Here is a 16,000-nt window from a genome sequence, read left to right on the forward strand (position 1 = left end):
GCTTAAGATTTTCTTACCTTCACAAACAACATGAAGTTACTTTCAAGTTAAGTGTCAGAGAAGACAGAAGAAATGTGACATCAAAGGGAAAAAATAATTGATTACAGCAGAGTAGAAAAGCTCAATGACTTTCAGGGGAGGAATCTTGGGATTTGTTTTTCAATTGAGACTGCTAAAAATTAATCAGAATTATATTCTAGAAAGAAAAAAAGATGAAAAAAAGGAGCCTTCTAGACCTACCTCCCTAGCAAGGCTTGTTAGAAATTATCAAAGACTGCACATGAATTGCATCTGGCACAGATAAGACACAGGAGAGAGTTTAATTAAATAAGTTTATTGTCTAACGCTTACAGTTGTTACATCGCCGCTGTAAAGTGCGACAAATTTTCAGCAGGAACTCCCCGTTCCCCCTTTTCCAAAACTCCTATGAACTGCTTTAGGAACCAGGCCTTGTTCTTTAGACTCACAAAAGCAAAGTGGACATGAAGTTTCAGTGGCACAGTTTTCACAAGTACATGGTTGAACAGAACTGCTGGGCCGCCCTGCCAGCGTTGACAGCGGCTGCCAGGCTGCCCCACAGGAGGCCTGGGGCAAGAACCCGACTGCCCCAGCTGCAGCAGCTCCACCACAGAACCAGTTCACAGGTGAGATGAGTATCAGCCGCCGGTAAAATGTTTGCTTGCCCACCCTCAGAGCTCAGAGAAAGGTGCCTGGGTGGAGGCACCGCAAAGGAATAAGGGCTGCTGAGTTCAGTGGTGGGGAAATGTGAGTTAAAAAAGTATAAAAAATTAATGTAAATTACAGATACAAATAATGTCAGGAATACTGGCACGTGGCAATCTGAACTCAGGTTTTTTGTTTTTCCTATTAGGGACAGGGAAATTAATTTAACATTTTACTGCTGTGTGCAAAGACGTTTACCACTCTCAAACTGATACATTTTACCATCTCACTGTAGTAGTGTCTGAACAGCAAGGTAGATGAATTGTTTCCAGCATTACAGGCAACACTAGATAATAATACTTAAACAAGATAATGTAAACTTTATTCTTAAGGCAGCTGGTACTAATGCTGCACACAGGCATCGCTCAATGCCCATTACAGTAATGGGACATGTAGCACTTGAAAACAAGTAGAAAGAAAATAGCATTATTGGACTAAATGACGCATGTTGTCAAAATACTTTCCCTTTCACACGAACCATGAAATATTTGGACACCTAGAAAAATAATGCACCTACTCCTCCAACTTCAGCCTGTTCTTTTACAAATATTTCAAAATACTGATAAATAATAGTGACTGCAAGCAGAATGCCAGTGCCAGAGCCAATGGCTCCTAGAAAGTCAGCCAGTACTGAAAGGGCACCGATGCACAAACCACCAAATGCAGCTGCTGTAGGGATGTATCTGCAAAAAGGAAAAAACAGGAAAGAAAAATGTAAAAATCAAGGTATCTATCTTTTACAAATATGGAAGAGATTCAATTCAAATTATCTCATTATACCACTTAAAAAAAGACACTATAGGTTAATCTCTAATCTGCTGCTATAACTTCTTTTGCATAATTAGGAAAAGGCAACAGCAGAATGGGAACAATCTTTCCTTTTGCAGTGGAAACAGGTATCAGATTTTTCCAACAATCTCTGCTCTGGTTGACGCTTCCCCAGCACTCTTCACCATCCACCTGGAAGTCAGCATTTCCTTACCTGTTAAGCTCATGAACCATTGAAGTATCCCTGTGGCCTCTCATCACCATTTGCTGTTCTTTGAGTTGCTTGGCAACCTGCAGAAAACATTATTTTATGAAACTGCTGCACTGTTTCAGTCACTCAATGTTTACTGGGATAACAACCACCACTCAGTAGCTGGTCAGTTCTAAACCAGAAGCACTGTTTGAAAACAATTAAGGTAGAACACCTACATCTTTTGCTGATGAGCCAGACACCTCAATCCAAGTCTTGGAGAAGAATGCACAGGATCCCAACATAAATATTATATAAACTATTACATGGACAGGATCCTCAAATATTGCACCCATGGATTCTGGAGGGGACAAGTAGTAGCACAGGCCACCAACGGGGTAAGAGCGAGCAGGGCCACCTCCACTGACGTCCTGAGAGGGGAAGAAAAAGGCAGTTAGTTTTCTCACAGACATCCCACATTCCTGTCCTGTATTTATAAAGGAATTCCTGTTCAATGTTTATAAGTTTTTATACACAAATGTTAAAAAGTAAGTATTCCAGTTGGTTAAATACCAAGGTTTCACATCGAAGTAAAAATGCAAATAATTTTATGCAGCTAAAATGTGATAAATACTTACTGCCCACTGTCCCAATAAGTTCACCAAGAAGTTGCCACTAAAACGAACAGACAACATCTGGGAAATGACGTAGAGGTTTGACACTAAGGCAGACTGCAGAATGATGGGAATGTTGGAGGTATAGAACAGCTTGATGGGATAGCTGCTGTACTGCCCACGGTATCGTGCAGACTTGATGGGTAAATCCACTCGGAATCCCTGCGGCAAAGAACACAAATGCACCAGGGTTAACTTCTGAGACACAAGGAATTCCCACGATGCCCCAAAGCTATTCCTGACCATGCAGTTCTTGCTAGATAAACATGAAGTGCAAGGTCTGAGACAGTAGAGCCCAAAGGCTTTCTGCTACAGCCTGGATTACAAATTTTACGGACTTCAAACTGTTACTGGTTGGTTGAATTACATTCTTTTCACGTAAACATCATTTTCTCATCTGCTAACTGGTACTCCTGTAAAATACATTTTATAGAATAGGGGTTGATAAAAGCCTGTAATGGCTTCTAACTCAAGTAGCCAGTTACCAGCAGGCTCTTGTGTAGTAAGCCCAGTTTTCTGTTTTCTGGGGCAGGATCCTGTATGAGTACACCCAAGAAAAACCACATGACCTTGAAAACCTGGTATTTCTTTTTTTTTTTTCTATTGCCAGCATTCAAACTCAACAACTTAAAAAAAAATTCCAAAATCACATTTTAGCCCCCCCCAAAATATCTTCATATGAATCCTCCTTTAGTGTCCATTTTAGTAGATACTTAAGATTTAGAAAGAAACACTAATTAAATGTTTCAAGAAAATTAGGGAAAAACTGGTAAGCTATGCAGTCTTCTAGAACAAATCTGTCATACACACCTCAAAAAAGCAAAGTTCTCCAGCTTTACAGTCACAGAGATAATTGTTACTGAAATAACAACACTGAAATAAAAGGAGTTTGTTACTCAAAGCTAAGATACTTCAGTTACTCTGGCTTAAACCTTCCCATCTTTTCCCAATGACTGCAGTGTCCAGGATCCATGTGCACTTCTACCTCTGCAGAGCTGCTGTGAGGAGTTTTACCTGGAAATAGATGACTACAGCAAACACAAACACTGTAGCAATCAGGTTCATGAGATTGGGCAGATTCTGTCGGTAAAAAGCCTCCCGCAAAGCCCGGACTTTGTCGGTTCGTGTGGCCAGGAGATGGAATAATGCAATCACAGCACCCTCAAACTCTGTCCCTGCATGAAGCAAAAAAGTGAAAGAAAGGTTAATCTCCAAATTAAAAGCATTTAAAAAGAAGTACCTTTCTTTTGGAAATTTTAAGTATGACAAACAGAAAATTTGATACGATAGGACACGAATCCTGTTATAACAAATATGTCACAATACAGAACTCTTTTTTAGCTTATGGAATGTAGAATGATCTAAAAAAACATTATTCCTGGTTAGAAAAGCCAAAAAACCCCATCAAAGTCACACACATGGAAGAATGCTCCCTTCCTTCCTTTTCTGGGAGCAGGAGGATGTTTGGAAGGAAGAAATAATAAACAAGGTGAAAAACAACTTTTAGAAGAAGAGTAATAAAAATGCAACAGAACTACTAAGAATTAGGTTCAAATGAAAGCAAACTAAAAACATGGCTCAGGATTTCAAATTAATGCAGTAAAGTACTTAATTCCTTGACGCTGTATCTTAAAGTGGTATTTCAGGGGTCTCAGAACAACCAAATGTTGTCGAAGACCGGCTGAGGAATGAAGAGATTGCAGTCTCTGAAGAATCAAACCAGCTTACAGTAACTCAGAGGCACCAACTACAAAAGTATCCTATAGCCACAAACAACAGCTGGATCACAAACAACTCCTCTGAATGTACAGTATTTCCTGTCTTCTCTATTTCCATGGACTAAGTGATGATAAAACAAGACTATTTCAGTTTGGAAATCCAAAAATTTTCATTCAAAGGACTTCAAGTCCCATTTTAACTGCTGCACTTCAAATCAGCCAAGGCAAACTTGTACCAATCTCCATGTAAATCAGACATTTTTATCTTCAATGTTAATTGGACAACTGACTTCAGAAGCCAATCATCACACTAAAACTTTTTTTTTAAATGCCACCCAGTAAACTTCTGATAGTTAGTGTGTAGTATACACCCACTGAAACATGTTGTGACTGACTGTAACTGCACACATACCTCTGCCAGTGTTGATGGTAGTGGGACTGAAAGCTTTCCAGACAATGGTTTCACAGATATTGGTAGCAATAAACAGGGAAATACCAGACCCCAATCCATAACCTTTCTGTAGCAACTCATCTAGCAGCAACACAATCAAACCAGCCACAAACAGCTGTGAGAAAAGAAACAAAACTGAGCAGAAACAAGAATAAATCAAGTCAAGAGCTGTGTATTAATTCCCTGCTTCAGTATTTTCATCATGTTGGAGAATGATCATTAAGTGTTTCATCTAAATGTCTTTCATGCACTGTTTCTGCCCTCTCACATACCAAGGCCTGCACACCTCACCTGGCAATGAGCTCTGTGCCTTTTTTCAAGGCAGACACAACAAACAGATTACTCAGTAATAACTTTTTTCCTAAAACAATGTTTAAGTTTGTGCATTTACTGCTTTGTTCTACAGGAGAATGTCTCAAAGCTGCAGCTGTGCCATTTAGTGAGAATTCCTCCACAGCGCTGAACAGCAGCCACTGTTTCCTAAGTCCACCAATTCCTGTATTTTCAATTAAGCAGCCACTCCTACCTGAAATACTTTTGATACTAACTACCCCACCACTCTCCTCCTTTATGGAACATTTAGAATTTCTCATATATAGACAGATAAAATGATGATGTTTTACAGCATTAAAAATAAATAAATTGAAGTCACCCAGACATAGGAAGATTTTTCCTTCCAGCTATACTGTATCTAACCAGTCTCAGTTACACACAAAATAGCTCATTACAAACCTGAATTATAATAAGAAGACAAATTCCAGCACCCATTTCAGCAGGATCTCCATACATTCCAGTCATAACATACACAATGGCTTGCCCAATGGTAATAATCATCCCAAATACTAAAACAAGAGAGAAAGCAAATCCTTTAAAAAAATCTGAAGTCACCTACCAAAGAAATCTCATATCTAGTACCACTTAGGCAGGCTGCTTTCCCAAGAATAAAAATACACTCAGTAATTTTAATTGGAAGACTTCTTACATTTCTGAGCTCCATTGAACAAGGCTCTGTCTTTCGGAGTATCACCAACTTCAATGATCTTTGCTCCTGCCAGCAGCTGCATGATCAAACCTGATGTCACAATGGGTGAGATACCCAATTCCATCAAAGTACCTAAAAAAGAAGAAAAATTAATACAATTGCCATTCAAGCACCTCTCCTAAAGCAATAGGTCTCTTGAAAGGTTTTTGACCTATAAAGTTTATTTTTAGTAATGCTTCCAATATGTATATTCCTGTACAGGTATGACAAAGACAGTTATGGCCTCACAAAAGGCTGCTGTGTTAAAATCTGTAATTTTGAAGGCAGCATGGAAAACCCATATAGCTTTTAATTACAAATATTTTTGTGGAACCACACTAACACTGAAGGCCAATGCACGCTGAACTCAGCTTTTTGTGGCATATCCTCAAGGAACCTTTCACTGGACAGCATCTTGTCCCTGGTTGTTTATTCTGTCAGTGTTTCAATGTCACATTTTCCAAAAGTTTAGTTTTGCAGACCACAAAAAGATGATGCAGATCCACAGTTTCTGAGAACACTGCCCTTGGAATCACTGACTCTAGTTTAGGATTAAATTAGTTCTTAACAAAACAAAGACTGTCATTAAAATGTTCTTACTCTGACAACTCACTAGCACAGTGTCACTGAGGTATCAACTTCCAAATGTATGCAATTCAAAGAGGGAAAGCATTAAAATAATTATTATAATTTCGTTCTTTCATACTTGTATCCTGGAGTTTACATGTTAAATATTACATCACCTCTCATGGAAATCTCTATTCCTCCAGCAGCTAGAAAATTAGGATGTCAAAAACTTTAGCATTCACATCACATCCTCCAATGACTTCTAGTCAGTTGACTTAAGTGAAAATTCACTTTCCCACTCCTGCTTTTTATTGCTGTCTCCCTAGCCTTTTCTTGGCCACTGTTACCATTCTGTCTGGGTAGTGGGCAGCATATTTAGTATCATACACTGCTAGGGAGCACCAAGTTCTGCAAATTCTGAAGTAGAGTTTGAAGCAGAGAACTTCTTTACCTTACTATCCTCACTTGTGTGACAAAATCTGCTACTCCTAAGTAAGGAGTACCTTCATATTAGAGGGTTCCAGTGATTTTCTTACTTCCAGCCAATTTTCCAAGCTCCAGATGAGATCAGTGTCCTCATTTAGAGTCACGCATGACTGGTCACCCATCTTAAGTTTCAGACTTCTAGCATTAGCTTGAATTTTCTTATACATCTGGTTGCATTCCACTTTACTCTTCTAAAATAAGTTAGTTTGGTTTTGCTAAACTTCATGCCTAATCATCTCTGCCTTTAGCTTTTCCACCTAGAAAACTACTCACCCATAACACTGCCAAACTATTATGAAGTGTAACTGACTTGCACAGGTGAGGGATTTCCTAATCAACACCCTCATACTGCACATTAGTGCAGTTCTGAAATGGAAAGCCAGAAAATTCCCTGTTCCATATATCAGTTAGACTGCTCTAAAACCCTGAATGCAATCATCCCAAAACTTGTCAATAAATATTAATCTCATCTGCATCTCAAAGAAATCTTGTTCTTAAGACGAAACATGCCTCAAGTACCGATTTTAATTACATCAGTGCTAAGAACTTTACAAAGTCTTCCAGCCTGATGTCTGGGTTGTGTGGAATCTAACAGCCAACTGTTTTTCTCCTGGTCTGTTTATCCTGATAGGAAGCAGAGGAAAGAGTAAGTACCAACCTCTGTTTGATGCAAGAATGACTCGCATCCAATAGAAGGGGTCTGCGGAATCTGATGACATGATTCCAAACAAAGGGATCTGTCAAAGAGCACAACAGCGTTAAACAGATACACACAATTAGCATTCATTAATACAAATATCTTAGCATGTAATGGTTCAACTGTTACACTGTTTAAATTTTTTTTTTAATTAAACTAGAGGTACCATCTATTTCAATCCTCCAACAGGGGCATAACTCAGAGGACTAAACTAAGACCCTTCTACAGGAAAAAACAGAAACCCCTAGAAAGAAGAAGTTTAAATATTTAAATTCTAGAGACAGAAATATGTTTTGAAAAATCCCACACAGAACTGTCAATGCTAGACAAGTTCATAAAAAAACTTCCAATATTCTGTATGTCAATATTGAGGGATTTACAGCTCTTCAATAAAAAGAGCTTCCTAATCACCAAAACAAGAGAGTAGGAATCCAGGCAATCTTCGAGATCAATTTCTGAAAACTCTAGCCTGCACCATCTGTTTTCCTTATACAACTACTATAATCTCTCATATAGATTCAATATTCTAATTATGCATACATCCAGCTGCTAGTAAACACAGATAAATGACATTACTTTCTAGCTCTAGTATCATTCCCACTTTCTCCTTTCAAAAAAAAGGTAGGTACAAGAGCTGGGTTTTAGCCTTTAAACAGTCCTTCGGAGCTGAAATCAAAACTATTAAACTATTGCCCTGCAGTCTGCAATGGCTGCATTAATAAACATAAGCTAAAAACCCTGATTCTCAAATGTACAGTTAGTTTTAAATCTTGCAAGAGGTCTACAAGTTCTAAAAAATGTATATCAAGTAATAAATGGATTCTCATTTTCTTCAGTATCCAGGTATTCTTTAAAGAAAAACAAAAAAACCCTCCACTGTTTACATCCCAAGCACAGGTTCTAGGAACGCCTACAACTATGAGTAATAAGGATTAAATAAATGTTTACAAAGACAGGCATTTTGGAGGGGTTTTAACTAACAGCTTTACCAGGATATTCACAAAAAACAAGTTCTAAATGTCAACTTAAACACTTCACAGAAACATTTTCCTCCAATCTTTACAATCCATCAACTTGTTGAAGAGGAATTTGGTAAAAAGTCACTTTGATTCAGTTTTCACACTTGTGAGTGCTAAAATTTAAATGTAGCTATGAACAGAGGGTAAACAATGCATTGAATTGCTCAGTTTGTTTATGCTGCTCAATAAGTAATTATCTTGGCTGTTTACCCTGCAGCCATTATCACCATTTGACAGGACCTTTGTAACAAGAAAAAAAGTTATGCATTTCTGACTAAATAAAAAGCATTAGTTTCTAAAAACATCTATGATCAACAATCAAGAGATTATATAGATTTCAGAGAACCAGGTTTTCTGAACTGAACTTTAAATACTTTAACATAAAAATAAAACCTGAAACTGGTAGGTCAATATGAGACACTCATGCTTTCAGTATACTTCTTACGTACAGAACACACATTTTCTGACACAGACAACATCAATACCTACCTGGCAGCACACTAAGAAAATGAAGAGTGTGATGGCTGTCCATAGTACCTTCTCTCTGAACTGGATCTACAGGACAGAGCAGAGATACGGATGTGTTCACTGTATACAGAACTTCCACTGCACTCTCACAACAGTACTAAATGCTGTTACCATTCAGAATTCAATGCAAAGATATCAAACCAGAGAGCATCACTCCTCATTGGAACTTATTTTTAATATGATTTCAGATTTGAGAGAGAGAGACAAAGGTAACTTATGTGGGACTGGCAGACATTCAGCCACTAGACTATCTTTTACCTACAGTATTCTAATACAGTGGGTATTTACAGAAGAGCAACAGCATGGCTAAAATCATGGACTTACCAGAGCAAACATGAAAGATTAATACAAAAAACTTATCTTCAGTGCTTAGTGCTCTAGGCTTCAACAGAAGTTGTGTAAAGCTGGGTTACTAAACTAAAGCACTATAAAGTTTTTAGAGGAACTGAACTGTTGTGAAGAGAAGTGATAAAAACAAGAAGAACCATGAGTTTTCGACAGCAATTCAGAATATTTAGAATTAAGTTCTTCAAAGGGTCTTAGAGGAAGTTTTAAATTCATCATTATGTTCATGGACATAGATCACAAAATGATTTTTAAAGACTCTTTGTTTTCCTCCAAAATATTTTTATTGATGTAGGTTATATATTACGTTAAAAAGAATGCCAGACCAATGATCACTAGTCATTATTTAATTGAAGAGAATCTCAGGGTCACAACATTTGAGGCACCTGTAATTAGTGCCAGGTACAAGAAGAGAGGAATCACAAGATTTAAGTTTGAGCCAGAGGATTCCTCAAAGCATGAGACAGAAAGAAATGCACTTGAAGAGAGCAGAGAGAGCTGAGATGCAGGGTTATGTTCAAGTTCCCACCTCTCCTCCAGGGACTGTAAACCTGAGGGTTAAGTGTGTTCACCGCAGACAAGTGTAGAGCAGCTACTAAAACATGACATGAACTAACACATAAGAGAGATACAGCAGAAATGGTTGGAGCTCTCTGCCTCCAACCACTGAATCTGCCTGTGGAGAAGTAATAAGAAAAAGGATTAGTGCCTGGTTTAATTGGTACTGAACACCCACAAATGAGCAACTACAAACCAATGCAGCAGCAGCACAGGTCCTCAAGCAAAAGGAAACCCAGAATGTAGTCTACATCTTTATAAGTGAAACCATGCACTTAGAAGCAAAATAATCCAAGTAATTTAATTTATTTGCTGCTACTGCCTCACTCTTAAAAGAGGACAGATGCTAAAAATACTTACAGCACAGAGTTATAAAAAGAAAAATAGTGACAGAAGGAAATACATCCAAACAAAACGTTGTGTTAGACTATGCAGTGCTGACCCACTTTACCAAGTCTGAACTCCACAATTCAGATTCTAAGCATAGCCTTCTAAAACCAAAAATGCTTAACCAACTTATCTCTACAGCCTCACAGTTAACATTGGCTTCAGAGGAATCAGTGAAAGTCTAAAACTGCTCAAGTTCTCCCTGTAACTGTGGTGAATAAGAGCATTAGAGGAATTCTGCATCACCCAAATCACAGTTGTTCACAAGGAAAACAGTCTCTATGAGTAAAGAAGACAAAAAAGAAAAAGGAGTCATCCAAATCCGTATGTCAGGAATGGCAAAATACAGAGTGGTACCAAAATATTCTAGCCACAAATGCTAACAAGCACAGGGACAGTAAATTTCACCATCTGATCTGATTCAATTGGACATTTTCTTCCTTTGACATTTTCCTTAAATCATGTGAAAATGAAGGGACTTGAGCATTATCATCTTAGTGCTCTGAACAGTGTGTTCCACTTAGAAAATCTGTGCATGAGGGAAATAGGAGCCCATTCTACTAACTACAGAAGTAGCAATCACTTTTGCTAATCAAGTTGGCCAAAACACAAAAGCAACACTCCCTAGAGACAGAAGAAACCACTTCCCTCATCAACAATAATGGCAAAATGATTCAGTGAGGGCCCGACTGAATCAAAACATCATCTTCACTTAACAATCAATACATGTTTAATGAAAATTAATCTCTTTTTCTATTTGGTTATCTAAATTTCCTGTTCTGGCCCTAAACCAATCCACTAAAACCATTACTGGTCATATCTGCCTGTGACAGCTTGCAAGAAAACAATAAATTATAGAGAATTAGAGTTACATGGAATGACCTAAATCACTTTACAAACTACACAGAAACAAGGAACATGACTGAAAATGGTCTCAGGGCTCTTCAGCCTAGGAAAGATGTTCCAAATTATATTTTCACTTTAAATTTGTACAAAGCTGGCAATTGGCAGCCATTGTCTAGACAGCAACCTAAATAGCAGTAAAGACAAAGTGACCCAAATAGACAGGACAGGAATCTTGGCACCTCTCTGAGCATCCTTCATCTGCTGATAGACAACAAGGACAGATCAAGCCCCTCTTCCTCTCTGGCAAACAGCATCTGCCAGTGAGTTTTAGAGAAACATCAGTATCTGTAGGTTTGTGTCAGCTTTCTCTTCTCACTCATCTCACGAGACAAAAATGGGATGGCTGTAACCAGCTAATCACGATATGCCATAAATCAGCACCAAAAGATTGCACCAAGGTTCCCCACTGCAGAAGCAAAGATGGGCCCCTGCCACCCAGAGCTGGTGCATCCAAGCCTCAGCATGCAGGTCTGGCTCTGGAGGTTCCTGCTCTGAAAACGCCTTTGTCTGACCTAAATAATTTGTTTAGAAATCCATCCCAAGGCTGAAAGATGCTGGAAAGCAACTAGGTAAGACAGATGGATCAAAGAGCCAGGGGGCAAATCCGAGTCTTAAAAAAATCAGTTCCAGAGGGCCATAATCATCAGTTTTTACTGCATCTTCTCCATTTAATCCAGCAGGCTCAGTTGTGGTCACTGGCACAAACACTTATGAATCCAGTCCTAGCCTTTGGAAACCTCTCATTAACCAAGGAGGATCCTCTGGGATGGTGTCATGCTCCCAGTTAAGCATTTCCTTTTGAGAACATAAAAAACCAACATTTAGCTCTTAAGGAATTTTCATGGAAGTCATGACAATATTAAGTCAATTTGTTACTCTAATTAGATTGTTTGTCACCTGAGCAATATGTGCTTGCTTGAGTTTTGAAAGTAAAAAATGGTATTTGGTTGGTGTTTTTTTTTTGGACAAGGCAGTTCTCTTCCTGATCTGTAGAAATTACCTATTTTTAATCTAGAAAATGTGCCAAGAAATGGAAGGAGTTTCAAGGGCTAGAGGACTTGAGAGATCAGCTGTAAATGATCTGAGTTCATTGATTTCAGATCAAAGAGAAACATCACATCCAGTAGGTGAACAGGGAGCAATTACCTGAACTGTACCACAGATCACTTTCCCACTTCAGCAAGGTGAATCATAGCTATGGGTGTAGGAAATACTTTGTGGGAAGAATTAAATTTGTGTTTCCTGATGTAAAGAAAAATTCTTTTCCAAGTAATATACAAGCCAGCTCAAAGCCAACAGTAGGATCCAAAAACAAAGCTTGAAGACTCTGCTCTAGTATATTAAAATACATCACACTGAGCTGAAACTAAATAAACTTAATCTAGAATTGAGATTTTAAAAAAATGAGTTAGCATAATTACTAAAGGGAACGACTTACCAGAAGGGTGCTCAGAATTCATCATCACAGTAATGTTTTACCTTAATATGGGTTCCCCCTGCTCCAAAGAATATGTTCTACTTTAGGGCCCACTGTCAGTATCTACACTGGAGCCTGGACTAGAATATCACAGTATTCCCTCCTCTGTGAACTAATAAATGTAAGAACATAATGTGGCACTCACTTTTCTTTCCGGTTTCTGGATTTCAGGTAACACTGCACAGAATGGCTTAATAACTTCTAAAAATTTTACTGTTCCAGAAAAACAAAGACACAAACACAAAAGAAGACAGAAAAATATATTAATGAACATTTATGAATTTATAAAACTTCACAGAACTTAGTTTAGCTTCCAAAACTGTCTGAAAACTAATACCCTCTTCTTAAAACAGCTGAAAACAGGGCAAAAATGTGAAATAGAATTCTCGTTCTAACCAGATTTGGCCCATTCTTTTTATCACAGCTAGAATAATTTTAGAGAAGTGATACTGTATGTATCACCAGAAGTGAACTGAATTGTATTCCATCTAAAAATAAATGACCTAGTATCAGTCTGTGCTAGTTAAACACAGAACGATACTGACATCAAAAGGTACCCATGTAGAGATTACAATCTTGTGTTTACTGAAGTATTTAGCTGAAAAAATAATTCCGTGATTAAGATATGTTAAGAAATTGTAATTTAAACCAGTGGAACACTTATTCTGATTGGAACTTCAGGGGATTTTATTTTAGCTTTTAATATATCTCTCTTCACAGTTTCCCCTTTAAAACTACAGAAAAGCTCAACACTGTGAGCAGTTTTTCTGGGAAAAAAATTAAACCAGTTAAAAAAAAAAAAAAATCAAAGCATTTGTGCTTGGTGAGGAATTTGCCCTCCAAAACTTGAACATTATTCTCAGCCCTGACACACTGGGACAGACATAAAAAACCACCATCGGTTCCTTTTCAAAGAGAATGCATTTATTACACTGTAGAATGCATTTATTACACTGTAAGTAACATTCTGGTTGTAGTGCCATGTTTATATTTACACTCTGATGTGACGTATGTCTCCTCTATTTATCCCAAGGCCTCAGACGGCTCGTTGGAAGGTGCACCTCGCTCCACGGAGCGTGGCACAGCTCTGACATGAACAAGATATCAGAGCATCATGCAATGGGTCAGGTTGGAAGGGACCACAGTGGCTCATCTGATCCAACCTCCCTGCTCACGCAGGGCCATCCCAGAGCACATGGGTTGTGTGTCCAGACAGTTCTGGAATATCTCCAGTGACACAGACTCCACACCCTCTCTGGACAACCCGTTTCAGTGCTCGGTCACTGCACAAGACAGAAGTTCTTCCTCATGTTCAGGTGGAACTTCTTGTGCATCAGTTTCTGCCCGCTGCCTCTTGTCCTATTGGGTGGTACCACGGAGAAGAGCCTGGTCCATCCTCTTGATACCCTCCCTTTAGACACTTATACACACATATATGCGCATAAAGGGTATATATACTATATATATAGTGTATATAGTGTGTATATATACATAGTAGGGCTGAAGTGGAAGAGGACACCCCACCACGAAGCAGTGCCCGGCCTCACGCTTTGCCCGGCAGCACCGACCCTGTGCGGGGAGCGAGCGCTCAGCACCCCCGGCCCTGCCTGCGGCGGCACCCGAGACACGGCGCCCCCTCACCGGCCACGGGCCACCGCCCACGTCCTCCCCGCGCTGCCCGGGACCGCTGTCCCCCACGCCGAGTCCCGGCCCGCTCCCTCCCGGCTCTGTCCGCACTCACTGCCCATGGCGGTGGCGGCCCGGCCGCGGTCCCAGCGCTGTCACCGCTGCTGTCGCCGCCGTCACGTGACGCGCGCTGCGGACGGGCCGTCCCTCCCCGCCCGGGGGGACACGGCGGTACCGCCCTCACCGAGCGCCCCCCGCGCCCTTCCCCAGGCGAGGGGAGCCGGATCGGCGGGATCGGCGGGGAGCGGTGGCCGCCGCGGCGCGATCAGGCTGAGGGCGGGCAGCCGCCGCGGCGAAGGACCGCGCTCCCGGAGTGCTCCGCGCGGCGCGAGGGGCGGGCACGGCCCCTCACCGCCACACCTCAGCCCTGCCCGAGCTCGCGGAACTCCCCGCCCCTCACTCGCTCACGCAGGCCTCAGGGGCTTTGAGCTTTCTGTGATGTTGTTGGTACAGCAGTACCAGGTGAAAAGCAGAGCTTCAGCCGTTTGGTACCAAAGGGTTTTAATAACAGCCCAATCCACCCGTATTGACAGATGGGTATGATAATTTCACAGGGTGAAAGGACATTGGGCCATTGGAGCATGTCCAAAGTTTGAACTGCAACCGAGCTGGAAAAGGGTCTGAAGCGCAAGTTCCATGAGGAGTAGCTGAAGGAGCTAGGATTGCTCATCCTGGAGAAAAGGAGGCTCAGGGTGACCTTATCACTCTCTACAACTCCCTGACAGGAGATTGTAGCCAGGTGGGGGGTCGGGCTCTGCTCCCAGACAACCAGCGACAGGATGAGAGGACGTGGCCTCAAGCAGCAGCAGGGGAGGTTTAGATTGGACATTGGTAGGAATTTCTTCACAGAAAGGGTGATTAGACATTGGAATGGGCTGCCCAGGAAGCTGGTGGAGTGACCATGCCTGTGGGTGTTTAAGGAAAGCCTGGATGTGGCACTCAGTGCCGTGGTCTGGTTGACAAGGTGGTGATCAGTCATAGGTTGGACTCAACGGTTTTGGAGGTCTTTTCCAACCCAATTGATTTTGTGATTCTGTGAAGTAAAGCTGACAACCTATTCCAATATCATCCCACAATCACCAAAACAGGTATCACACCTACAGAGCTCTCAGTTACAAGAGCCAGTGGTCTATAAAATTAGGATTATCGGAATTTACTGCAAGATTTAGATATGACAGTTTAAAATAGTATTTATTCTTTCTGAGTAACTCATCCTATTCAAGCACAAGCTTGAAATCTTCCTGTATTAGGCTAAGTTACCGAGAGAGAACACAAAATGTGTGAAGCATTAGGGCTCCTCCAAAACTTTGAATCTATATTTTGGATTGTACTCTACATTCCCTAAGAAATTCTCTTAACCAAGACCTTGCTACAATATCTAAACAACTTTGCTCAATAGCTTTCATTATCTGAAATCACTTAGAGAAGTTTTTCTTCCAGTTTTATATAGTCATAATTTTACAACTACTAATGAGGAACTCCATAGCAATTACTTTCACCTAGAGTTCTTGTACAGTCTGACAAATGCCCCTAATTTATGGGCCTGGAAGTTTACTTGTAGATTATAATCTCCAAATAATAGCTGGGTTAGTAGCTAAGATTCAGGAAGTTTGTTGTAATCACCCTTTGTTCAGATTTTTAGCCATACTTATTTTAGAAGTTCATTGAATTACAGGTTTTGTTAGCAAACTTTCCTGTCTCTAAGTCACTGGCCTCTGTTTTGGTGATTGATAAAAGGTCCAGGAGGTTTCTCCAGTCCATACTAATACAGATGCATCTCTTCATGTGTGCTGAATGAA

General features: G+C 40.2%; 1 protein-coding gene across 1 annotated transcript; it reads right to left on the minus strand.

The window, feature by feature from the left end:
* Window positions 1-314: 314 nt before the first annotated feature.
* SEC61A2 (SEC61 translocon subunit alpha 2) lies at window positions 315-14,511 on the minus strand. The gene is made up of 12 exons (XM_082280418.1): window positions 14,257-14,511; window positions 12,661-12,728; window positions 8,804-8,869; window positions 7,257-7,335; window positions 5,507-5,638; window positions 5,257-5,366; window positions 4,486-4,639; window positions 3,370-3,530; window positions 2,320-2,517; window positions 1,921-2,112; window positions 1,706-1,782; window positions 315-1,406 (listed from the first exon to the last, which is right to left on the minus strand). Exons 1-12 carry the CDS (start codon window positions 14,261-14,263, stop codon window positions 1,220-1,222), a joined length of 1,431 nt encoding a protein of 476 aa, XP_082136544.1. The 5' UTR covers window positions 14,264-14,511; the 3' UTR covers window positions 315-1,219.
* Window positions 14,512-16,000: the final 1,489 nt, after the last annotated feature.

Source organism: Coloeus monedula (assembly GCF_965178545.1).
Source record: "Coloeus monedula genome assembly, chromosome: 4".
NCBI lineage: Eukaryota > Metazoa > Chordata > Aves > Passeriformes > Corvidae > Coloeus > Coloeus monedula.